General features: G+C 42.6%; 1 protein-coding gene across 1 annotated transcript; it reads right to left on the bottom strand.

Annotated features, from left to right (window-relative positions):
* On the bottom strand, window positions 1–27,627 carry LOC125457034 (NXPE family member 3-like). The gene is made up of 5 exons (XM_048540722.1): window positions 27,556–27,627; window positions 19,036–19,811; window positions 10,958–11,031; window positions 3,703–3,924; window positions 1–545 (listed from the first exon to the last, which is right to left on the bottom strand). The coding sequence occupies exons 1-5, from the start codon at window positions 27,625–27,627 to the stop codon at window positions 1–3; spliced, it is 1,689 nt and encodes a 562-aa protein (XP_048396679.1).
* Between the last annotated feature and the right edge of the window lie 10 nt (window positions 27,628–27,637).

Raw genomic sequence — 27,637 nt, 5'->3', positions numbered from 1 at the left:
TTACAAAGGACAGACATATGAAAGAAACACATCTACTTCATTCTTTATAATGATTTGCTCAGAATGTGTTTTATGAGGCAGGTAATGTGCTAGCGTCATCTCCCAGGCATCTACAAATGCTACGTTGATGCCCTCAAACATCTTTCTCATCACTAAGTCAAGTTGATAGGAATACCAGTCACTGTTGTAGAGACTGACGTCATCTGGAAGGGCCTGGACATTGGCAGTTTTTATGACAACCACTGTATCTGGGCTCCTTCCCAGCAATCGTAGAATTGACCTGCGAATGTTCTGGAGCCTTCGGATGTATGTTTCAACTGGAAAACTGTTGAAATGACTCCAAATGCCAAAGGCTACAACTGTGCTGTTTTCGTCTTTAATATCATCCAGTTTATTTGCAATGAATGTCAGGTCCTGGCTCAAAATGGGGATGATTCGGATCGGTGTACCATGGGGATAGTACTCCATCTTGATTTTGTTCACTGCATCCTCAGCAAATTGAGAGTTGATAAGCGAATTATTTTCAGCACTCTGTGTTATAAGACCTAAAACAGATGATGACCATATTATTAACTATTATTACCACATAACAGAATTAAGATCTTTAAATAAGGAAAAGAACACAATGCTGCAAAGGTCAAAAACTTTATGACGAGGAAAATAAAACAGCAACTCTGTTGCCAAAGTAAATGTTCACATGTGCAAGAGACTACAACAGCACTGAGATAATGCAGAATTTAGAAGCCTTAAAGTGAAAAGAATAAGTGCTCTCATTAGCAAAATATAGCAAGTGAAATAATGCATGTGCAAGATTTAATTGTAGAGACGAGCAAAATAGAGGACAGGATTGAACATCTTGGAGAAAACAGTTCCTGAGATACAGGCTTGCTTCAAATGCAAATATTAAATCACAAGCTGAACAATAATTAAACTATTCTATTCAACACAACCTACATTGGATTATGCTATAATGTGAAAAAAGCTACAGATATGTTGGAATAAGTTCCACAAGATTTTAATCTGAGAACAAATAAAATGTTTAAAAGTGCAAAATATAATAGAAGAATTGTAAGTGGCAGAATTGTTGTGGTGCAGAAGGAGGAAATTTGATCATCATGTCTGCTCTGGCTCTCTAACCATTCTAATTTCATGGCAATTTCCTACTTTTTTCCTCAACCTTACACATTTTTCTCGACTTAAGTAACATCCATTTTGAATTATTGAGTTAAAGCTGTCTCCACCACACTTGCAGAAGTGCATTCCCGACCCTAACTATAAATTATGTGAGAAAAAAGCCTCTAACCCCTGTAAAAGCTGCATCTTTTTAATTTCCTTTATGTTTGATTGTAGACTGAAAGGGGAAAAAGAATTGTTTAAAACCAAAGATCATGGAAGGAATTGTTGAACTTTTAAAAACAAATTACTACAACTCATTGTGAGTTGCAGTGATATGGCTATTTGTTTAAGCAGTGGGGGAGCTGAAGTAGGATCACATGACATCAGGATGTGTGCGCAAAGAGTGATTCAACAGACAGCAGATAGTTGATTGGTTTGTGCCACTGTTACCAGATGTGGATGCTTGAAATCATCAGTCTGATGACAGTTCTTAAATTGGTTCCTAGTTAAGATTACATTGGAAGATTACTGCTGGAATGCTGGAAGAACAAGTTTTCTATCTCGATCTCTCTGCCCTAAAGGCCTAATCTTTCCTTAGATAAGGGACCTAAAACTATTCACATTATTCCAACTGTAGTCTGATTTGTATCATGTATAGTTTCAGCAAAAACTCCCTACATTTGTCTATACTCCATTCCTTTTGAAATAAAGGCTACCATTTCATTTGCTTTCCCTGTTACCTGCTTACCTTGGATGTTAGCTTTTGTGATTCACAGACAAGGGGTCTGAAATCCCTGTGATCAGAGGGTTTCTTCAGTATTTCTCTATTTAAATAATATTCTACTCCTCTGTTCTTCCTGCTAAAGTGTGTAACCTGACATTCTCCCACATTATATTCCATCTGCCCACTCACTGAACCTGTCTATACCCCCCTGCAGACTCTTTGTATCATCCTCACTACTTGCCTACCTATCTACTTTTGTGCCAGCTGAAGACTTGGCTACAGTAATTCACTTGCCTGATCAAAGTCATTAATATATACCATAAATAATTGTGGCCCCAGCACTGATCCATGTCGCACTTCACTAATTACAGATTTTCATCCTGAAAGTGTCCCCATATACTGACTCCCTGTCTTCTATTAGTTATCCAGTCCTCTGCCCATGTCAATATACTACCTCAAACCCCATGGATTTTTATGTTGTTAGATCAAGTGATGCGTGATATCTAATCAACTGCCTTCCGAAAAATCCAAATACATTTCATCTACCGCTTCTCCTCTATCCATCCTGCTCGTTACCTCTGCAAAGAGTTCTCGTAAATTTCTCAGGTATGATTTCCCTTTCATGAAGCCATGCTGACTTATGTCATTTCGGCCTATCTAAATGCTCAGCTATTAAATTCTTTCCAGAAGACTCTAATATTCTCCCAATATTTGAGCTAACAATCCTGAAGTTACCTGTTCCACACAGCTCTACTTTCATGGACCTTGCACAAGTTCTTAGTTGTCAGACAGTCCCCAGCTGCTTCCGCGTCTTTGTTGCAGCCCTGGGAAACCTAGCTCACTCATTGTCGAATTCAAATGGCTTTAAAAAGAGTGGTGGGGTTTCTTTTGAGTATTGAAATTACTGTTTCACTTCTCCAGAGAGGGCTAATGAGATGGGTTACAATACCCCCATGGTTAAACTGCAAGCGGTAGGCTGGGAACAAGTTTCATACATCTAACAATGTGGTGTTCGTTCCCTGAAACAATTCTCCCCATCAAGGGGTGTAATCTAAAATGACAGCTATAGTCGGCCAGCCAGGTAAACCTCACAACTGCCTCACATGTTTTCTTCATCATAAGTATTATTTGTAATGATGAAGGTTGTGTTAACAGCAAGAAAGCTGACAGTTGTTACAAGCAAAGCAAAGGCTCAAAAGACACCACATTCTTTTCGCGTTTAAAGCAGAGCAATACATAAGATCTGTGGCTTTAAATTGCTTTCACATTTTAAAGGTCTGAGATGCTTACCTTTCCAACAATAGGCTATAAGATAAGTGAAAAGATGCTTGAAATTGCAAACGCAAAAATAACTCTAAAACACTACATCCAGAAAATAACATACCACTATTTCGGTCTTTTGAACAGAGCTAGAGATCTAAAGAGTTGCCTGCTGAAGGGTAAAGTGAAAGGCAGTAGGAATGAAGTGCCTTGATGTGATTGCTTGGCAAATATCACAGAATGATTGCAGACAGATTACAGGAGATGTAAGATTAGACCAGGAAGACACTAGTGTACCAAGATAGCAGATCTTCTGGTGGGGGTAGCAACAAGCATTATACTTTAACCTAGTATTTATTGTTTTGCTTTCTGTGGGTAAATATTCCAACTGTGTAAACCAGGCAGTAGCTGATAACAGCAAAGCCAGATGTTGTCTATTATACAGTGTCTACAGGTATGCCATGTAAGAAATGACCTGGCACAGTAATTAAAGGTGCGCTTATTCATGGCAATGCATGTAAAAAATGATTCTAATCTGATGAACAAATAGAAGTTAAAGAAAATTATGGTACAATATTGAAACCAAATGGCTGGATTCTAACCTAGCATGTTTAACCTAGCAAATCGTGTCAAATATTCAAACCACTGGTGTATCGTAGAATCTCCAAGAATATAAACAGCTTTCCCACGAAGGCAGTCTGTGACATTAGCAGGAGAGTGGAAGCTCCGAACATTACAGTTTGCTGACATCCACTTGTCTTGAAAGTAAAATCCAGATGGTGAAAGTAAAGGCTTGCCAGGTACACATTCTCCGAGACTTCTACCTGAAAATAAAGTTCCCTGAGACTTGAAATGATTTCAGGCACAAACTTTCTGACACAGTTTGTCTTTACAATATGTCCTCAATACATTTTCAGATTGATTAATCATTGTTTTCTTGACAAAGAAAAATCAAATTGCAATTTCTTACTGGTTTTTACTTGAAAAGTGTACATTCACAAGCTATGGGGCTATGAGAAAACTCCTATTATAGTTTTAAGTTGCAACAATACAAAGGAGGCTGAATTAACCAATCACAGGTAAGAAATGTTGGAACAGAAGGATGTAAATAACAGATTTTTAACAGTAAGGGAGCTACGGTTTATAGGGAAAAAGTTGGAAAATGGAATTGAGAATTATCAGATCAATTATAATTTGGTTGAATGGTGGAGTAGACTTGAAGGGCTGCAGGCCTACCTCTTATGTTCTTGTGGCAAAGAATGACATGAAATACTACAGGACATTCCCCCTCCCGAAAGTGACAGGCCATGTGGCAAGATGGTCAAATAACTGGGTAAGTTAGAACTGTTGAGATATCTGGTTCCTTCCAAGTACCACAGCAATTAACCTGTGTCCCTGAAGTTCCATGGATGACATTCGTGATCAATTTAGGCCCAGAGGTGGTCAATTAACAGCATTTAAATGCCTCACCCAGCCACCTGATCAGCTGGCAGTCCGCAGGGGAGAATAGCGGCTGTTTTCCTGACAATGAAACCCGATGGCTTGCCTGGTGGGGTGATGGGTGCAGGGGGTGGTACAGGGACTTGATTTGCGCCAATATGGAAGCAATTAGGCATCTGAATGGGAGCAGGGGAGTGCCCACTGAAAGCATCAACTGCCCTGCCTTGGAAACAACAAATAATTGGTTTCTGGCAAAAAATTAACCTTAAAGTCATAGAGCCATACAGCATAGAAACAAACCCTTTGGTCCAACTAGTCCACACTGACCATGTTCCCAAATTAAACTAGTCCCACATGCCTGCGCTTGGCCCATAACCCTCCAAATACTTCCTATTCATGTACTCATCCAAACATCTTTTAAATGTTGTAACTATATCAGCATCCACCACTCCTTCTGGCAACTCTCTGTACAAAGAAGTTGCCTATCATATCCTTTTTAAAATATATTCCTGTCACCTTAAAAAAACCCTATTTTTGAACTAGGAAAACCTACCCTCAGGAAAAACTCCCTTTTCATTCACTTTATCTATGCCTCTCATGATTTTATATACCTCAATAAGTTCACCCCCAACCTCATACTCTCCTGTGAAGACAGTCCCAGCCTTTCCAGTCTACTTTTGCATCTCAAATGTTCCATTCCCAGCAACAACCTCTAAATCTTTTATGAATGCTGTCCAGTTTAATAATATTCTTCCTATAGGAGGGCAGGCAGTGCTGGACGCAGTACTCCAGAAGAGACCTCACTAATGTCCTCAACATGACGTTTCACCTCCTATACTCAAAGACTTGAGCAATGAAGGCAAGTATGCTAAATGACTTCTTAACCACTCAGTTTACCTGTGACACAAATTTCAAAGAATTATGTGTGCAAACCCCTGAGTCTCTCTGATCTACAACATTAGCCATGGCCTACCATTAATTTTATTAGTACTGTTCTTGTTTATATTAACAAAATGCAATACCTCACATTTATCCAAATTGAACATCATCTGCCATTCCTCAGCCCATTGACCCAATTGATCAAGATCTTTTTCTCATCTTAGATAACTTTCCTCACTGTACCCCCAATTTTGATGTTATCTGCAAACTTACTAAACGTGCCTCCTATATTCTCATCCCAATCATTTAATTAAATGACAAACAAAAGTGCACCGAGTACCAATCCCTGTAGATCACTTTTGATCACAGACCTTCTGTCAGAAAAACAACCCTCCACCACCACCCTCTGTCTCCAACCAGAAAGCCAATTTGGTATCCAAACAGCAAGCACACCATGAATCCCATGTGATCTAACTTTACTAATTAGTCTGCAACCTTGCCAAAAGAGAAGTCCAAATAAACAACATCTATTGTTCTGCCCACGTTCTTTTTGGTTACTTCATTAAAAAAAACTCAGTTGAGTTTAAGATACAAGGTATTCCTCACACAAAACCATGCTGACTATCCCTAATAATTTCTTGCCTCTCCAAATGCACGTTGGTTCTATTTCTCAGAATGACCCCTACAATTTACCCATGACCAATGTCACAGCTCTATCACAACATGAGCCACCCTCCAGCACATAACCGGTGATTATAGATGATATAAATATTTCTGTTAGGGCCTCCACAATTTCCTGCCACATACCCACAATACGTTTGATCAAGTCCTGGAGATTTATCTACCTTTATGTTTGTTAAGACCTCCAGCACTTCCTGCCTGTAATGCGAACTGTTTTCAAAACACCAATATTGACGTCCCTGAGCTTTCTAGCCTCCATTTCTTCCTCAACAGTAAAAGCTGTTGTGAGTTGACTCTTCCCATGATCCCCGCTCACCTTCTGGTATGCTGAGAAAACCCACCCTCCATGGCTATACAGCCTGGACATCTAGTGGCCATCTCCAGGCCCCGGTGTCTGCTGGCCTCTGATTGGCCTGCAGCTTCTGGGGGTGTGGGATATCAGCGTAGAAGTACCTGATAGGTCAAGAAGGCTGCCCATCAGCTTTTAAGTGGCTGACTTAGAACTTCTTCTAACAAGTTTTCATGCTGGTGGGGGCAAGGGATTAACATCACCCAAAGGCACCCACTGCTGCCCCTAGTGCAGAAAGCACAGAATATCTTCCCATAATACAGCAGGCCTCTCAAGAGCAAGAACAAAAATGAGAAAGGATCAAATCCCTCCCCATTTGAGAAGTCACATTCCTGGTAATAAGCAATGTCATGGCATCGGAAATTGGTCATTCACCCTCACGAGCCTGTCCTGATGTTCAGTTGGGTTATTGATGATTTGTCCATCAAATTTATTTTGTCACCTTTTTGCCATATTCCTGACAACCTTGGCAAACAAAACTCTATCAATCTCACTCTTATAGGGACTGAGTTCCAAAACGTTCATTATTATTTGAGTGAAAATGCCTCCTGATTTCACTCTTAAAAGGTTGGCACTAATTTTAATATCTTGACCTGGATTCTGCTACCTGAGGAAATAGTTTCTTTGTAAGTTTGCCACTGAATCTTTTCATCTGTCCCTGGTCCTCTTTTGAACCTGGAAAATGAACAGCCCACACATTACCATGATCTGAATCAAGTGGATCACTGCTCAGAGTCATAGAGATACAGCACAGAAACAGATCTTTCAGTCCAACTTTTCCACACTGAATAGATATCCTATATAAATCTAGTTCCATTTGTCAGCATTCGGCCTATATGTCTCTAAACCCTTCCTATTCATACACCCATCCAGATGCCTTTTAAATGTTGTAACCATATATTCACCATTGTACATTTACAAAAAAGACTAACCACTTAGCTGCTCTCCTGCTGTCCTTATGACAGAAAGTTGGAAAAAACCAATAATAATAAATTTCAACTCCCAAAAATCTGTATGTTTTGACTGATTGACAGATTTCAAACTGCACTCACCCACCTCAAAGTCACCATGTCCAGTTTTAATGTTGGTAAGGGAGATGGGTTGAGTGAATATTGCGATTGTGCAGTTGTACATGTGTCTAAACATTATAATTAGGTTGAGTCTGAGGTATGACCTGAACTTCAGCTTTAACACGAGCTGGCTCCCCAGATCGCTTTCGGGCAATTGGCTAAACAAATCATTACCTGCTTTTCCAGCACTGCCTGTAAGCCAGCAGGAGCAGTGGTGTATCTCCCAAGCTTACCAAAAAGACCTGTTGACATTGCCACTGTTTGGATCGGCTTCACCTTATCATCTGAACTCTTCTCGGGCTAGCCACTTCTTCCCTGGCCCCTCCAATTCCATTTTGTAATCTGGGATCTTCTTTCTACATTTTCCTTCCTCCATATGGACATAGTAACAGGGAAAATAGGGGTAGGAGTAGGCCATTCAATTCTTCCAGCCTCCTCCACCATCCTAAAGGATAATGGCTGATCATCCAACTCAGTATCCTGTTCCCACTTTCACCATTAGTCTATGATCCCTTTAACACCTAAGAACTATATCTATCTTCCTCTTCAGAACATGCAATATTTTGGCCTCAATCACTTTCCATGGTAGAGAATTCCACAGGTTCACCACTCTGTGTGAAGAAATTTCTCCTCATCTCATAGTCTAAATGAATCCCACCCCTCCCCCCAACCCTATGATCACCTTCGTTGTCCCTTTACCATCTTTTCTTGTCCATTCACTCGACAATTCTTGTGAGTGACTCCCTTCCTCTCCTGATTACTCCTTTCTGCCAATTAAACACCCCCATCCACACCCTGGAAATCACACTCCCTCTGCTACACTCCCTAGCCGTACCCTGGCCAACACTTTGGATTCCAAAAGTAGTTGTGTTTGTTTCGACAGGACTTTAATAACCTAAGGAAAATCTCAGGTTCCAGGGAAAATATCCCCCCACAGCAAACTGCAGACAGGGAAGCTTAAGATGTGCTGCAGATACATGGAGGAGCCATGATCTCATGTGGCTAGAAGAGGAAGCAATGGGAGGGAAGGTGGAAATTTGACGATGGAGGCAGCTAGTAGAAGGAACAAGGCAACTAGTAAAGGATGAGATTTAAGTCAATTAAGTCTTGAAATGCACTTCAAGTGTTCTATATGGAGTTGGCTGAAGATTGAACGGTCTAGAGTCTAGGTGAAAGCACATGTTACCCAAAATAATTATATTCTCACATAACTTCAGAAAATTTCAGCTAAGTACTGAAAAGAGGAGGGATTTCAAAGCATTTGAGAGGACTGGTGCCAGGATGGAGATGCAGGATTATCAAGGGTTGTTCTGTTTACAATGGAGAAAGTTAAGAGAATATTTGAAAGAAAATTCAAAATCATGAAAGAACTTGATAGAGTAAAAATGAAGTTGTCAGGGGACTGTAACTCGAAACACTGATTTAAGAGAACTCGTAAAAACCTGTGAGAAACTATTTTCTTTCTTGTGCAGCAAGTTCTAAAATTGTGATTCAGATTGCATCCCTTTGAAGGAAAGTGGGACAAAGTCTTATAGTAACATTAGAAGAAAATTGAAGCAAAGTTTACGGGAAAAGCTGCAATGTAGGAAAAGCAGGCCAGTAGGGTGTAGTTGAATGTAAGTAAGAGGAACAGCACTTTTGCTTCTGATTAAGCACCTTCTGGACTCAATGCTAAGTTCCTTGCCTTCAGACCACATGCTCTGTTCTTCATTCTGATTTGTCTTTTATTCTTTAACAGCATCAGTTCATTTCCACGCCAACTGAGGTTATCATGAAAGACTCTCCTTGTGGCCCCAGTGGCCTAATGGCCTCCTAAGCCAGGGCTTGTGGGTTCAAGGCCTGTCTGGGATGAAGTGAGCTTTATGGGCAACTCAATGGCTCAGTGGTTTTCACTGCTGCCTCTCAGGGCCAGGGACGTGGGTTCAGTTCTACCCTCAGTTGACTCTGTGTGTGGAGTTTGCACATTGTCCCTGTCCTTGTCCCTGTCTCTGTGTCTGTATGGGTTTCCTCCCACAGCCCAAAGATATACAGGTCAGGTGGATCGGACATTCTAAAGTGCCCATAGTGACCAGGGATGTGCAGGCAAGGTGGATTAGCCTTAGGAAATGCAGGGTTACGGGGAGATGGGTGGGATACTCTTTGGAGGTTCAGTGGGCTGAATAGCCTGCTTCCACTCTGGAGAGACTCTATGATTCTAGGTCAATAAGCGTCATAACACAATCAGCAGTTGTTTAGGAATCATCTGTATAGTTTAAGATAGTCACGCAAGTATCATTTTTAAGGGAACTCTTGGGCTAGGAGCAGATTTTGAGACGGTTAAGCTTTGAAGATAACATGGGAGTGGAAGTCCTGTTGGAATTAGAGAATTCAGCACCTCTATAGTAATGTTTGATGTTTAGATTATTTAATATCAATATTGCATGTAACCTGTGCTGTGAAAATGTATAAATATGTTGCCTTGAGCTGTAAATAGCAATGGTCTTGGGCCTTGGCTCTGAGGCTTCTTCCACACTATGTGGGTACAAGATTGAATAAAGAAGCCTCTAAGCTGTCTCCTCAGATCATCTCCTCAGGCTCCATATGAAATCCAAATGGGCAGAAAAACTCTCCAATAGGCAGTCTGAAAACTATTCTCACGGAAATAGAATCACTCAAATGAATCAAGACTCTCTGCCATTTATTTTAAACAGTCAATAATTCACGTTAAAAGAAAAGTAAATAATGTTATTCAATAAATTAAGCATTTGTACACATCACATTCCTCCTGTAATTTCCGGGCTAATGTGTGTGGTGGATAGCCCAAATCCCAATGTTCAAACTTGCCTGTCAAATTATTAATGACATCAAAGAATAGTTGCAACTGTTGGAATATTTTTCTTATTAATCAATTTGATCAGTTGTTAGATTATGTTTTGACAGTAAAGTCAGTCTTAAGAATGATGTACAATACCTCTGCAGGCTCTAACTGAGGAAAAGAAATTAACATCAGATTTTTAAATCACATATTTAATAAAAGTTAATAAAGTGTGAAGCTAGATGAACACAGCAGGCCAAACAGCATCTCAGGAGCACAAAAGCTGACGTTTTGGGCCTAGACCCTTCATCATCTATTAAATCTTGTGTTTTAAGTTGTTAAAATGCATAAAACTGCTCAAATCTTAAGTTTTGTGTACGTAGTTAATGATTTCTACAAGAAAATGGATGGTAACAAGATCAGTATTAGGCACATGGGTTGAATGCTTTTTTGTGGAATGTATCTTAATCGTTTACAGTGCAAACATTGTACTTAAATTCTTAATTAACTGAGTAAATAAATATGTCAACACAATAAATTAAATTTTGTTAGCATATTTAAGGGCCTGTAATGCCAATTCCATAATTACTTCAAACAGGAAACCTTTAATATGCTCTTCATTGTAATAATTTATACTTTCTTACCTGCTGTAGGTGAAGGATTGACAATGACATAATTTCGACCTTTGGGCGATATGGGCTTTTTGATGTTTACGTTACTAGAAATAAAATACATTTGTCTCATGTTAAGCCAGTGGATCATTCAACTATTAACAAGTGGAGTTCAAAATGCACAATGCTTAAAATTATATACGAGGTGAAATTTCACAGTGGTTCCCATTATCAAATATGGCAGAAAAATTGTGGAAATAGCACACAAAATGTGTTGACAGCATTTTAGTCAGGCATTTCTGCAGCCTTTCCACCAAAGCTCCAATGGATGAGCAGGAGGATCATCCCAAAAATTCATACCAGCTTCCTGAGGGTGTGAAAGGAATTGCACTCTCATTTTAAGGCAGACATTTCAGAAATTACGATTCTCTGCATTTCTGAAACGTATGTGGGTAGATTTTTAGATTTTGACCGAGGTTGTAAGGGACCTTCTGCAAAGTTTTAGAAACAATGTGATTCCTTTTTCCATTGAGGTCAATTTGGATGGCTTTATAATGATCTACTCATTCATCTACCATAGAATCATAGCATCCCTATAGTGTGGAAACAGGCCAATTGTCCCAACAACTCTACACCGTCCCTCTGAACAGCATCCCACCCAGGCACGTCCCCTTATCCTTTCCCTATAACCCTGCATTTCTGATGGCTAACTGGTAAGTAGTTGAGTCACAGAAACCAGAAATATCAATGAAATAACTACACAGAGGCCGATATCCCATTACCATGTCACCTTTTATTTACACGTGCACACTACATGGACTCTGACCAACTAGTTCAAAGCCAGTCCCTAGAATGAGGAGAATACCTGAAACTCTTGTTTATATCTGTCAGCCAGGATTCCCTAACTGGGGTTTTTAACCTGGGCCAATCAGGAAACTCATACTCAACAGTATCTACCTGACCAGCCTTGTTCCAATCACTACATGAAAAATATCTCCTCCCGCCACCAAATCCAGGGGTGTCAGCTCATTTTTTTTTGTAGCTTCTTCTGGGACGTTTTCGCCCCCTAACTGGTTCCTCTGACTCAGAGAGCATGAACAGGTCCGTAGCCCCTTTCTTGCACCCAGAGTGTCTTGAAAGAAATTCTTCCTCTTTTTCAGGTGGTAATAGTATTGAAGTTGCGTCCATCGCTGACTTTAAAGTTGCTTCGACACTAGACAGAAGGGGAGAACACATGGTTTCTGAAAGTCTTTCTGGCTGTTCTGATGGTCTGAGGAGGTTTTGCTCCTGCCCTGTTTGCGTGGTCACAGCTTCCATGTGATCCACAAGTTTCTTCAGGACCGCTTCACCCACCCAAACTTTGTATGTCATGGGACATGACCTCATGTTGACCTTCTGGTCCCCCATCACCACCTGCTGTTATAGTTTTGCCAGGATGGGATCTTTTTTGTGTCCACAGTCGAATATTGTCAGCAGTGACCAGAAGGGCGTCCAGAAAGTTTAAAACCAGAATGGACTCTTCTAGGGGAGGCACCACCAGTGCTGTATCTGCCACTGGGAGGCAGCTCAAGGCATCCACATTTGGCACTTGGCCTCCTCTATGGTGTGCCAACTGGCCACATTTTCTAATACCAATGCCAGTTGTAGTGCCTGTTTGAAGTCCACTTGGGCTTCAGTTAGTAGGTGCTTTTGCATGGTTATGTCATTAATCCCACATACCAAATAGTCTCTCAGCATCTCACTCAGGACTAACCCAAAATCACATGCCAGTCACCTTCACTTCATCAAAAATGCTGACATGGATTACCCTGGTTCTCGATCAGCTGAATAAAATCAATAGTGTCTCTGAATCAGAGGGCATTTGGGTTGTAATGTTCCTTAACTAAATCTGTCAACACATGACAAGTTTAGTATCAGGAAAAATTAGGCTCCTAATAACCAAAAATGCAGGAGATCCACAAGCAATCAGAAGAATTATTCTTTGCTTTTCATCTGCACCAGTGAGAGTTGTCCAGAAAAAAAATATTCTTTCTACATCCAGGGCCTGGTTTTCAACAGTAAGATCAAATGAGTCAAGGTGCCCAAGTAAAGGTGTAATGCCAGATATGTTTATTCCAACTCAAAGATGAGTGTTGTGAGCAAATTTTCTTCAGGGGCATACTATTTTCTCTCATCGCCACTGAATTAAGTCCATGGAGGCCGTATGCTGACACCAAATCACCAACTTTTTTTTATATATATTTATATAAATATATATATATATACACACACACACACACACACACACACACACACACACACACACACACACACACACACACACACACACACACACACACACACACACACACGCGTTATCTCAGAGTCAGTCCCTAGAATGAGGAGAATCCCTGAGATTCCTGTTTGTACCTATCAGCCAGGAGTCCCTGATTGGCCCCGGTTAACAACTCCAATCAGGGAACTCATACATAACAAGATCCACCTGGCCAGCCTCATACTAATCACTACAATCAAGTTTGGAGTTCCATCAATGCTCAATTAATCGAGTTTGGTGAGGCCAGTGAACCGTGCTGGCAGTATACATATTGAGAGAAGTGTAGATCAGCCTCAGTTGTACTATTCCAGAAAGGGAACAGGTTTCCAATGAGTACTATTATATCTGAATAATGATCATATTGGTAAGTTGGACCAAATCTATGTGTATATGAGAGAGACCAGCATCTACAGAATTGTGATTCGGGAAATGTGTTCAGAGATTGATCCTCTTACCAAACAACATGTATTTTTTACTTGGGTCAACTTGTACAATAATCTCCAGTGCATGTCATTGTAAGATTTTTTTTAGTCCCTGGATAGGGGGTGTTGCTGTCTTGGTCAGCATTTATTGTCCATCATAAGTTGCCTTTGAGTAGCTGGTGGTGAGCTACAGTCCACCTGCTGAAGGTAGACCCACAATGCCATTAAGGGGGCATTTTCAGGATTTTGATCGAATGACGCTAAAGGATGAGCAATTTATTTCCAAATCAGGATCATGGATGATATGGAGGCGTACTTTTGGGTGGTGATGCCAATCAAGCTGGTTGCATTATTCTGGATAGTGTCACTTTTCTTCGTTGTAGACTGGAGTTGCACTCATCCAGGCAATTGGTGAGCATTCTACCACACTCCTGATAACTGCCTTCCAGATGGTGGAGATGCTTTGCAGGCTTGGGAGGTGAGTTACTCACTTCATTATTCCTAGCCTCTGACTTTCCCTTGTGGACAATGCATTTATAAGATTTGTCCAGATGAGTTTCTTGTTAGTTGTAACTCCCGGGATGTTAAAAGTGGGGGATTCAGTAATGATAACATCATTGATTGTCAACAGTCAGCAGTTAGTTTGTTTGTTATTGGAGATGGTCATTGCCTGCATTTCTGTGCCACTTTTTGGAATTAGAGTGCAAATTGTCCAAAGTTTGGTGCATCTGAACATGGGCTGCTACAATATTGGAGGAGTCGCAAATGGTGCTGAACATAGTGGCACCATTAGCTAACATCCCCACTTCTGATCTTATGATGGAGGGAAGGTGTTTGATGAAGCACGTGAAGATGGTTAGGCTGGGGACACTACCCTGAGGAACTTCTGCAGCAATAACCTGCAGTTGAGATGACTGATCACCAACAAACATGACCATATTCCTATGTGTTAGGTATGACTCCAACCAGAGGAGAATTTCTTCAATTCCCATTGCAAGAGCTCCTTTCTGCAACACTTGGTCAAATGTGGCCTAAGTATTAAGGGCTGTCACTCTCACCTCTACTCTAGAATTAAACTCTTCCGTCCATGTTTGAACTAAAGCTGTAATGAGATCAGGAGCTGAGTGGCCCTGGCGGGACTCAGCTGGGCATCACTGAGCAGTTCAATGACAACAACAAAAACAGAATTTGCTGGAAAAGCTCAACAGGTCTGGCAGCATCTGTGAAGAAAAAATCAGAGTTAGCGGTTTATGTCTGGTGACCCTTCCTCAGAACTGACTGAGCAGTTTGTGGCTGAGAAGGTGCTGCTTGATAGCACTGCTGATGACATCTCCATCACTTTACTAATGATCAAGAGTAGACTGATGAGATGCAAATTGGCCGAGTTGGATTTATACTGCTTTATGTGTGAAATTTTCCAGATTTTGGATTAACTGCCAATGTTGTGTAATAGTCCGCCACCATTGGATGTGGCAGGACTGCAGAGCTTCTATCTGATCCATTGATTATGGAATCACATAACCCTTTCTATCGCTTGCTACCTATATGGTCTGGCACACAAATATTTCCGTTTGGTAGCTTCAGCAGGTTGGGAACTCATGTTTAGGCATTCCTGGTGCTCCTCCTGGCATACCCTCCTGCAGTTTCCACTGATCCAGGATTGATCCCCTGGCTTGATGGTAATTGTAAAGTGGAGATATGCCAGGACATGATGTTGCAGATTGTGTTGGAGCATATTTCTGCTGCTGATGGCCTATAGCGCCTAACAGATATCTTGTCTTGAGCAGCTATATCGATTTGAAGTCTTTTTCATTGAACACCGCAATAATGCTGCAATATACAATGTAAGATATCCTCAATGTAAATGCAGGACTTTGTCCCCACAGGGCTGTGTGGTGATCACTCTTACTGATACTGTCATGGAGCAATCCATTTGTGATAGGCAGATGATGAGGATTAGGATAAGTATGTGTTTCCTTCTTGATGCTTCCCTCACCACCTGCTGTCGAGCCAGTCTAGAAGCTGTGGCCTGTATGGACCCTACCAAGCCAGTCAGTAGTCCTGCTGTCAAGCCACACTTAGTGTGGGCATTTAAATTCTTCACCCAAAATGAAGTCTGTACCCTTGCCCGCCAGTGATTTCTCCAAGCATTGTTCAGCTAAGGGAAGCCAGTATGTGGTAATCAACAGGTTTCTTTGCCCATGTTTGACCTGGTATCATCAGACTTCGTGGTGTGTGGAGTCAATGTCGGATGCTCCCAGGACAACTCCCCCTGACTATACACAACTGTGCCGCCACCCCTGCTGGAGCCCGTCCTGCTGGTGAGACAGAGCACATCCAGGGTGGTGATGGTGGTAGCCCACACTATTTCTTTCACTTCTGACCAGTAAAATTAGCCAAAAGAGCAGCAGATGACTGCAGTATTTTTGCACCAATTCACACTATTTTTGCTTTGACTGCATTGCAAACTGAATGGCACGCAGGGAGGTTTCTAACAATTCAGCATCAAAGGCACAATCATTGAATCCCTAGTAAAAACCGAAAGAACTGCAGATGCTGTAAATCAGGAACAAAAACAAAGTTGCTGGAAAAGCTCAACAGGTCTGGCAGCATCTGTGAAGGGAAAGACAGAGTTAACATTTCGGGGTCCAATGATCCTTCCTCAGAGCTGTTTGTCATTGAATCTCTACCATGGGGAAGCAGGCCATTCAGCCAACTGATCTACACCAGCCCTCAGATCCACACACCCTACCCCTCTCCCTGAAACCTTGCATTTCTCATGGCTAATCCAACTAACCTACTCATCCCTGAACAATTTAACATGACCAATTCCTGAACAATTTAACATAGCCTGTGTATCTTTGGACTGTGTGAGGAAACCCAGACATGGGGACAATATATAAACTCCACGCAGACGGTCACCTGACAGTGGCATAGGACCTGTGTTCCTGGCATTGCAAGGCAGAGTGCTAACCACTGAGCCACCATGCTGCCTCAAGAACATGTTTCAAGTCTCTGGGCATCAGTATCAAGATATCAGAGATAATAGGAACTGCAGAAGCTGGAGAATATGAGATAACAAGGTGTAGAGCTGGATGAACACAGCAGGCCAAGCAGCATCTTAGGAGCAGGAAAGCTGACGTTTCGGGCCTAGACCCCTCACCATCAGAAATTTCTGATGACAGGTCTAGCCCCAAATTGTCAGCTTTCCTGCTCCTAAGATGCTGCTTGGCCTGCTGTATTCATCCAGCTCTACACTGTAGTATCAAGATATCAACAGGTAGTTGGGGAAAGAATGATATCAAAAGATGAATTCCATTTAAATCTTAAAGGACATTTCTGGAAGATTACAATACTGGACACACAATGCATGGAATTTTTAAGGCTGTTTGCACTTTAGAGCTTTTGTGCTGGCCAACCTATCATATTTATGCAGCATAAAAGGAAATAAAAATGTCATTGTCTGCAGATGATGGCATGGGTTTTGCCAACCTCAAAAACAACCTCGTTATGAGACTTATTGACTTCTATGACAAGAAAATAGACCCTCTTGAAATATAATCCAATGTCGTGCCATTTTATGGGAATTTGTGGGTGAGGCTGTTGTGACGTCACTAAGTAACCAATCACAATTTGAAAAATCCTCGCAGACAGGAAAACAGGAAATGAAAAGCTTTAAAATCAATCACTTTACAAAAATTTTATACAAAGTGAAACAAATTTTGGGACATGGACAGGAATTAAGGCAGAAGCTGAAATATCAGCAAATGTTTTAAAAATATCTTCATGGATTTTGCTTAAAAATCTAATAACTGGTTGTAAATCTGCCATTTGCCACCATTCTGCTAATATAGATTAGTTTCTCGTGGCCTGATTGGTCATTCAGTAATAGTTACTACTCATACCACTATTACATATCCAGTTGCACCTCTTGAACAATACATATATTTTTCTAGTGTTTTCAATGGCAATATAAAGTAGAAAATAGGTTTTTTGGCACCAGTTCAGCATGAGAATCCCTACAAATTCTGGGTGCAGCAATAATGGTAAGAGGCTAATGAGAGTAGTATGAGACACAGCTACTGAAAAGATTGAAACCAGCAGCAGATACTCTACTCTCTTTATCTGTGAGACCACAGGGAAGATCTAAAAAATTTAAGACAGACAACTATGGGAGACCTATTAGAGGTAAAGAAGGAAATGGGAAGATGCTGAGGACAGAGGTTCAGAAATAAAGGGCTAAAGTTATTCCATTAATCAATTTAGGAGTAAGGTGCACATCTATCCAGGTCCATGCTATTTCAAGGATAGACACTGAAACCAAACAAAATAAATGGGATTGGTTGTGTATTCTACTCAAAGCAACTATTTGGCACTCTTAATATTTAATGGTCAAGTTTTGCCAGAAAAGAAATCAAGAAAGGTCTAGTTGCTCTCTCACTAAGAGGCCAAAGTCAGACATCATGTTCCAAACAAGATGCATTGTTATCACAAAGGCAATATCACATCAATCCTAAAGCTCAGTACTCTGTCCTAATAGAAATTAATGAATAAAACGACATTTCATCTTAAAATTATTCAATTTTAAATGCCTTTGCTGTAGCTAATGGAATGGTAACTGCCTCATAATGGAATCAATATCTTTCCAGGCCTGTTAACACCAGCTATGTGTTACCAGGCACATTTACAAAGGGTCTATCACAGGGTAACTTTAAGCTCCTTTTAATAAATGGTTAAGAGTTTCGTACTTTTGTTCCTCTATCTGTGTTTTTCTGCTCAACCATTTCTCTGTTTTTGTCATTTTGGACTACGTTTCTGCATAATGGGGCCAACCTTCTGGTTGATTATTTGCATTTCTTTTGCGTTGGCATTTTATTCTATCCTTTTTGGTTCATGATTGCTTATTGTTCATCCATGGCAAGGCATGTTATTTGCTCAATCTATGGGCATGGCAAACTGGGGTTGGTCACTGCCCCTCACAATTATGCTGGCAGAAAATCATCAAGTATGCGCAGAATTGTACATATGAGGACTCTGAATTACAGCACAGTCCCAGTTTTATACCAACAGCAGAAGTTGCTGGAAAAGCTCAGCAGGTCTGGTAGCATCTGTGAAGAAAAAAAAATCGGAGTTAACGTTCAGGTCCAGTGACCCTTCCTCACAACTGCCTCCAGTTTGAGACACATATGCTGTGAATGACTTCCTGGTGCCTATGCAGCCAAGTGCCAGCCAATGCTCTCCTTTGGAATTGGAAATTGCAAATATTATGACATAAATAAAAACCCGAGAACTGGGCAATGATTGCAAAGAGCTTTCATGTCTTACGTGAGGAAAGCAGAAACCAATTGTAAATAAAAAATTGTTCAGTGACCTACCTTTGGAAGTAATGTTCTTCTTCTCCTATTAAAAGATCCTGCTGATATCCTCCCATTTCATGGGTGACACGAGCAGAGCATGGAAGTTCTTTTGGCTGGTAACAGAACCAGGGCTCCCCAGTCCTGGGATCAGTAAAGTTACAAAGTGGTTGAGATTGAGACAAACAAAGATTACACGCACTGGTCTCAGAGACAGCTTCTGATTTGAAGGTACTTTGAAAATACACTCTCTCTGGCCGTTCCTCACGTAGTCTTATAAGTGCTTGGATTCCTTCACTGGGATGAACCAACGAAACAAAAACTTTAACTTTCCCCGGCCAAAATAATTTAAAATTGATGCGATAAATTCCATTTCGGTGGTCTATAACTGTGCCTGCTGAACCAGCTTTTAAAGCTGGGGTGTGGATCCAAGCTTGGAGATAGTCACCTCCATATCGCTTTGGGTGACCTTCAAAATCGTACATCTGCAGCATCACTTGTAACTGATCTCCCACGTAGAAAGTCTTTGCAGACTTCAAAATTACAAAGCGAACATGTGCTGGGTTAGTGCTTTTCCGAAAGGGCACAGCGGAGCTGGGTGGTTTTGGCCATTCGATCATTTTCATGAGGAGCGTTCCCTCTGACCTTTCTTCAGGGGTGAAGCTGTAATTCTGGTAGCCACATTGCAACAACTTGTCGATCCAAGGTTTCTCAGTTTGTTCCTTTATTGACTTTGATGCTGAAGCTGGGTAGCTTTTCTTGTTTTGGTCAGATCTAGATGCTGAATATTTCTTATGCTATGAATAGGAATGAACTTTTTTTAATAAATATTTTCTATATCCTGCTTCCATATGGCATTTTCCTCCTCTTGTTAAGAGAAAAAACAAGAAAGCAAAAAAGAGTGGTTTTAGACCTTAGATGTTTTCTGGAGTTTTGACACAGAGTGTGACATGCTTTTAATTATGGGAAGACTGCTGTTTTCTGGTATTGTGGTTTTGAACGAGAGTCTGGCCTGGGAGGAGTCATATCAATAATCTGAGCAGGAACTGCGGAATTCTTGGGATGGGGTGGTACAGGGAATGATGTAATCCAAAACATGTTACAGCAAGCTGTTTCTTTGGAGAGACAGGAGGTGGGCTACTTGACACAGAATTCTAAGCACCAGAACCACCCCGTGTAGCCACAGTATTTGTATACAAATTACAACGAAGGTGAGAAGGCCTGAGCACTTGTACACTTCCTTACACTAGTCTCATCATGTGTCCAAGAATCCACAGTGAAGGGTGAATCACTAAAATCTCTCACTAAAACATCTTAGGTAACAGAATGTGGTATATTACATTCCAGTAACTAAGTACAGGTTACACTAACTCTTAGCCACATTAACTATTAAAGTAAGAAGTAGGTAAGAATTGTGTGTCTCCACAAGGAAACTAGGCTAGTCTCCAACTGCGGTCTGTCTAAGCTGCTAAAATTGCCCAAACTGCCTGATGCTTTACCAATGGCTGCGATAAGTAGGAGATTGGGCAGAACATCAGCTTAACTTGGATTGAACTTTTCATAATCATTAATTTATACAACAGCCCAGTTCAATTTCTGATCAGTGGTAATCTCAAAGGAGGTTTACAGTGGAGATGTCAACAATGGTTAATGCCTTTGATTGTCAATGGGTGATGTTTTGATTCATTTTTTGTTGATATGGCCATTGTCTGCCAGTTGACACTCATCAGGCCACATCTAGATGTTGTCTAGATCTTGCTAAATATGGACATAGACTGCTTCAGTATCTGCAGATGGTGCTGAACATTGTGCAATCGTTAGCGAACATCCCCATTTCTGACCTTAGGATGGAGGGAAGGTCATTGATGAAGAAGCTGTACATGATTGGGTCTAGGACACTACCCTTAAGAACTTCTGGAAAAAACGACGTTATTGATTGTGTTGCGCGAGGGAAGAGAAGGGGTGAGGGCGGAAGTACGGGAGATGTGTCAGACCCAGTTGAAGGCCCTGTCCACAATAGACCTGGGGAATCCTTGGTTGAGAAAGAAAGTGAATATTTTGGAGGCTCCCTTGTTGAAATTGGCCTCATTGGAATATATGTGGCGGAGATGGAGGAACTGGGAGAACAGAATTGAATCTTTACAGGAAACAGAGTGCAAAGATGGTTAGTCCAGGTAGCTGTGGGAGTCGATGGATTTATAGTGGATATTAGTGACCAGTCTATCCCCAGAAATGGAAACGGAAAGGTCAAGAAAAGGAAGGCAGGAGACGGAGGCAGACCAGTTGAAAGTGAGGGAAAGATGGAATTTAGAGGGGGAATTGATAAACTTTTCCACTTTTGGACGAGCAATGATGACATCATCGATACATTGGAGAAAGAGCTGTGGATGGGGTCTAGAATAAGACCTGAATAAGGAATGATCCATGTAGCCCATGAAGAGACAGACATAACTAGGGCCCATGGCTGCTCCTCTGACCTGAAGAAAATGAGAGAAGTTGTTGAGAGTGAAGACAAGCTCGGCCAAGCAGAAGAGGGTGGTGGTGAGTGGAGATGGTTCAAGCCTCTCCTTCGGGAAGAAGTGGAGAGCCCTGAGACCATCCTGGTTGGGGATGAATGTTTAAAGGGATTGCACATCCATGGGAAATGAGGAGGTGGCTGGAGCCTGCAAATTCTGAAACTGGCATAAAGCTCCAGAGGAATTGCGGAAGTACATGAGCAGGGACTGACCAGGGAGACAAGAGTGAGTCAAAGTAGGAAGAGATGAGTCCTGTGCAGCAGGAGCAAGCATAAATAGTGGGTCTGCCCAGACAGTCCAGTTTGAGAATTTTTGGAAAGAAGTAGGAGGGAGTTGTGCGGGGCTGAGGTCTATCAGCTTGGAGGCTGTGGGGGGAGGTCGCCTGATGAAATGAGGCCACTAACTGTACTAGATACAATGGCCTGATGTTCCATGGTGGGGTCATAGTCCAAGGAAAGGTAGGAGGAAGTATGTGAGAGCTGGTCCTCAGCCTCTGCAATGTAGAGGTCAGTATGCCAGACTACAACAGCACCATCCTTATCGGCAGGCTTAATAACAAAGTCAGGGTCAGATCTGAGTGCAGGGAGTGTGGTCCAGAAGGAGGTAGGTTGAATTGGGTGAGGGGGTAAAGAAATTAAGGTCATCAATGTCACGACGATAGTTCTCAATGAACAGATCGAGTGCAGGTATTAGGCTGGAGAGAGGGGTCCAGATGGAGGGAAAGTGTTGGAACTGGGTGAAGGGGTCTGTGGGACAGCGATAGGACTTTTGTCCAAAGAAATGGACATGGAAGTAAAGATGGTGGAAGAAGATTTTGACATCATGTCATGCCTGAACTTTATTAAGGTGGGGATGAAGAAGGATAAAGCTGAGACCTTTGCTGAATACAAAACGTTTAGCATCACAGAAGGTTGGGAGGGATGGTGAATACTTGACAGGAGGTAGGTTTGGTGGAGGGGGTGGAGTAAGAGGGATGGGAACAGGAGGAAGCTTCTAAAGGCCATGTGTGTATCTGAGTTGTTGCATCTTGTGTGACTTGATGCCTGAAAGGAAGAGAAAAAAATTCTTAATAGCACATCAAATGAGCCAAGGATGAAGTGGAACTGTGGAGTGGTGCAATCCTGAGTGAGTGTGTTGCAATGCGGTTGGAGAGAAAGCTCAAGAGTGTGCATGTGACGTCGCATGGCACTGAGTGTGGATCTCAGGGTGCAGCGAGAGCAGCTGTCTGTGGAACATTGAACACCAGGGAGATATCTGTGATCCTGGCTAGATTCAAAGCACAAGGAATGAAACTACAGTTGGAATTCACTTGGGGTGAGTCTGAGCTAGAAGCAGTCACTGAGTAATGTGATATGGCTGTGGAAACAAGTTTTAGCAAATACCTGGTCAAACACCAGGAGTGACAGTGAAATTAATGTCAGTGGACAAGAAAAAAGATTGGTACGGAAATGTGTTATGAGGCTTGCTTCAACTCATGTTATGGATGAAAATCACTTCGTAATCTAGCTAGAAGAGTCACTTGTAATTAACAAGATGTAGTTTATTGCATGTTCGTAACTAGTTATGGTGTACATTGATTTGATTGACTTTGTTCCAGAGATTTTGAAGAGAACGAGATGCTAGGTTTCAATTCCTTGTGATCCGAAATCGTTTTGCCCACTGCTACATATGACATCATCATAGTGGATGGCAGTATGGAACATCTCCATGGTAACCCTTTCAGACACATTCAGACCTATTGACAACCATGTGCCAGCTATCTCAATGGAGAAGTAACATTGGGATCCTTTGATTAGCTTCTGGCTAAAAAATCCTCTAATTTTCTTGAAGATCTCATGATTGGTGGCCCTTAAGCTCCTTGTCTTGGATATGCACATGCAAAGGTTGCTATTTCGCTGTCTGCTCCTTTAACTTCTGTGGAGTGGTTTTCATGTTAGCTATTCAAGATACCTAGCCATAATGCTCAGTGAGGATAATAAAATGTGAGGCTGGATGAACACAGCAGGCCAAGCAGCATCTCAGGAGCACAAAAACTGACGTTTCGGGCCTAGACCCTTCATCAGAGAGGGGGATGGGGAGAGGGAACTGGAATAAATAGGGAGAGAGGGGGAGGCGGACCGAAGATGGAGAGTAGAGAAGATAGGTGGAGAGAGTGTAGGTGGGGAGGTAGGGAGGGGATAGGTCAGTCCAGGGAAGACGGACAGGTCAAGAAGGTGGGATGAGGTTAGTAGGTAGATGGGGGTGTGGCTTGGGGTGGGAGGAAGGGATGGGTGAGAGGAAGAACCGGTTAGGGAGGCAGAGACAGGTTGGACTGGTTTTGGGGTGCAGTGGGTGGGGGGGAAGAGCTGGGCTGGTTGTGTGGTGCAGTGGGGGGAGGGGACGAACTGGGCTGGTTTAGGGATGCAGTGGGGGAAGGGGAGATTTTGAAACTGGTGAAGTCCACATTGATACCATATGGCTGCAGGGTCCCCAGGCGGAATATGAGTTGCTGTTCCTGCAACCTTCGGGTGGCATCATTGTGGCAGTGCAGGAGGCCCATGATGGACATGTCATCAAGAGAATGGGAGGGGGAGTGGAAATGGTTTGCGACTGGGAGGTGCAGTTGTTTGTTGCGAACTGAGCGGAGGTGTTCTGCAAAGCGGTCCCCAAGCCTCTGCTTGGTTTCCCCAATGTAGAGGAAGCCGCACCGGGTACAGTGGATGCAGTATACCACATTGGCAGATGTGCAGGTGAACCTCTGCTTAATATGGAATGTCATCTTGGGTCCTGGGATGGGGGTGAGGGAGGAGGTGTGGGGACAAGTGTAGCATTTCCTGCGGTTGCAGGGGAAGGTGCCGGGTGTGGTGGGGTTGGAGGGCAGTGTGGAGCGAACAAGGGAGTCACGGAGAGAGTGGTCTCTCCGGAAAGCAGACAGGGGAGGGGATGGAAAAATGTCTTGGGTGGTGGGGTCGGATTGTAAATGGCGGAAGTGTCGGAGGATAATGCGTTGTATCCGGAGGTTGGTAGGGTGGTGTGTGAGAACGAGGGGGATCCTCTTGGGGCGGTTGTGGCGGGGGCGGGGTGTGAGGGATGTGTCGCGGGAAATGCGGGAGACGCGGTCAAGGGCGTTCTCGATCACCGTGGGGGGAAATTTGCGGTCCTTAAAGAACTTGGACATCTGGGATGTGCGGGAGTGGAATGTCTTATCGTGGGAGCAGATGCGGCGGAGGCGGAGGAATTGGGAATAGGGGATGGAATTTTTGCAGGAGGGTGGGTGGGAGGAGGTGTATTCTAGGTAGCTGTGGGAGTCGGTGGGCTTGAAATGGACATCAGTTACAAGCTGGTTGCCTGAGATGGAGACAACCGCCCCAAGAGGATCCCCCTCGTTCTCACCTGCACATCTGCCAATGTGGTATACTGCATCCACTGTACCCGGTGCGGCTTCCTCTACATTGGGGAAACCAAGCGGAGGCTTGGGGACCGCTTTGCAGAACACCTCCGCTCAGTTCGCAACAAACAACTGCACCTCCCAGTCGCAAACCATTTCCACTCCCCCTCCCATTCTCTTGATGACATGTCCATCATGGGCCTCCTGCACTGCCACAATGATGCCACCCGAAGGTTGCAGGAACAGCAACTCATATTCCGCCTGGGAACCCTGCAGCCATACGGTATCAATGTGGACTTCACCAGTTTCAAAATCTCCCCTTCCCCCACTGCATCCCTAAACCAGCCCAGTTCGTCCCCTCCCCCCACTGCACCACACAACCAGCCCAGCTCTTCCCCCCCACCCACTGCATCCCAAAACCAGTCCAACCTGTCTCTGCCTCCCTAACCGGTTCTTCCTCTCACCCATCCCTTCCTCCCACCCCAAGCCGCACCCCCAGCTACCTACTAACCTCATCCCACCTCCTTGACCTGTCCGTCTTCCCTGGACTGACCTATCCCCTCACTACCTCCCCACTTACACTCTCTCCACCTATCTTCTCTACTCTCCATCTTTGGTCCGCCTCCCCCTCTCTCCCTATTTATTCCAGTTCCCTCTCCCCATTCCCCTCTCTGATGAAGGGTCTAGGCCCGAAGCGTCAGCTTTTGTGCTCCTGAGATGCTGCTTGGCCTGCTGTGTTCATCCAGCCTCACACTTTATTATCTTGGAATTCTCCAGCATCTGCAGTTCCCATTATCTCTGATGCTCAGTGAGGACCTCTGCAGGTTTCCTCGACAAGCTGCAAGGTACAACAAATTCTTCAGCTGCTCTTCCCTCACTAAACCCAAATGAATTGTTGCTTCTTTCAGCAAATAAAGCCTCCAGGGAAAGGTGACTTGCCTTAGATTTAAACAGAAATGTGAAACAATTATTTTTCCTTCATCACCACTCTTTGATTTTGCAAAGCACATGAATAAGTTCTACTGACATTTCTGTTGCTATGGATCTGATTGCCTTCATTTCCCAGTGCCTTGATCGATCATTTGTTGTTCAATTTTTTCACTACGAACTCTGGCCTTGCAAGACCAACATATGTTAACTTTTAAATGTGATAAATCCAAATGTTTTTGAGTTGCATTTTCATCAGAATTGCTTTTCAGTTTCTCAATCAGACGCTTCCATTTGCCTACAGATAAAAGGCAGATGTTTAAAGCCAAATATTATACTCTAAACCAAATAAAACATAAACTAGGCTTTCACAACAATAAAGAGTAGAAATTTCTTCGCTTGATGGTCAGTAATCTTTTGAACTTTCTTCCTTAGACAAGAGTGGAGGCTGAGTTATTGAATATATTCAAGGGTAGTTAGACAGGTTGTTGATTACAAAGAACTCAAGCATTATTGGGGCAGGCAGAACAATTGCATTAAGGTCAAAATTAGATCAGCCATGATTGTATTGAATAGAGAAGTAGGTATGATGAGCCAAGTAGCCAAGTCCTGGCAAAGCCCTCTCAAAGCCCACTAGTCTGAACATCATTAATTCATTAGATAACAAGGTGCAGAGCAGGATGAACACAGCAGGCCAGGCAGCAAGGCAGGAACAGGAAAGCTGACGTTTCAGGTCCGGACCCAAAACATCAGCTTTCCTGCTCCACTGATGCTGCCTGGCCTGTTGTGTTCATCCAGCTCCACACTGTGTTATCTCAGACTCCAGCATCGGCAGTTTCTACTATATTTGTGAATCATTAATTCATTGCTCCTTAGTTTCTTGTGTGAGCTAGATAATGACAAATCAAAAATGGCTTGCCTAATTATCTACCCTTAAAGGTGTAAATAGCAGGCTCTAATTGCGTTGTTCCTCGTAGCCAAAAAGCACACCAGCAAAGAATGGAATAACAAAGTGTGGAGCTGGATGAACACAGCAGGCCAAGCAGCATCTCAGGAGCTAAGATAATAAAATGTGAGGCTGGATGAACACAGCAGGCCAAGCAGCATCTCAGGAGCACAAAAGCTGACGTTTCGGGCCTAGGCCCTTCATCAGAGAGCTGCTTGGCCTGCTGTGTTCATCCAGCCTCACATTTTATTATCTTGGAATCTCCAGCATCTGCAGTTCCCATTATCTCAGCATCTCAGGAGCTGCTGTGTTCATCCAGCTTCACACTTTGTTATCTCGGATTCTCCAGCATCTGCAGTTCCCATTATCTCTGACCAGCAAAGAAAGGGAACATGTTTGCTGCCTATGTGCAGGGAGACATTACAAGAATAAAATTTGGGAGAAAATGTGACTCTCATTTAACAAAGGCACAACATTGGCTTCCTTAATGGAAATATATATATTGGATGATGGCAAGTTAGCCTGCGAGCTCTTAATGCTAAGTGTCATATCACATGTGACTAATAGCCGGGCAGATAAAGGAGTAGTTAAAAAACAGGTCTGTTGAATCTTAACTCAAAGTTAATTATTGTTTCAGGAGAAGGGGAGGAAAGAAATGTAAGTGATGACAATAGCAACAAAATGAGCACAATCATCCATTATGAAAATAAAAGGCAAAGCATAACAATCATCATAAGACCAGCCAACTGGACTGAATAATCAGCATAGCTATACATCCCCAATACCTTCATGCTGTCCATACTTAGAATCAGCAGCAAAAATGTCATCAGCCGGAAAGAGGACTGGTGTACAGACATGGTCGGTAGT

Source organism: Stegostoma tigrinum, chromosome 12 (genome assembly GCF_030684315.1).
Source record: "Stegostoma tigrinum isolate sSteTig4 chromosome 12, sSteTig4.hap1, whole genome shotgun sequence".
NCBI classification, from domain to species: Eukaryota; Metazoa; Chordata; class Chondrichthyes; order Orectolobiformes; family Stegostomatidae; genus Stegostoma; species Stegostoma tigrinum.
This window is presented reverse-complemented; position numbering and strand designations above follow the sequence as displayed.

Excerpts from the sequence above, each read along its gene's own strand:
- LOC125457034 (XM_048540722.1), bottom strand. The coding sequence starts at position 27,627 with ATGTCTGTACACCAGTCCTCTTTCCGGCTGATGACATTTTTGCTGCTG. Across the intron at positions 3,925-10,957 it reads CAATCCTTCACCTACAGCAG|GTAGAAGTCTCGGAGAATGT; the intron begins GTAAGAAAGTAT and ends CTTTATTTTCAG. Across the intron at positions 546-3,702 it reads TGCTAGGTTAAACATGCTAG|GTCTTATAACACAGAGTGCT; the intron begins GTTAGAATCCAG and ends CATCTGTTTTAG.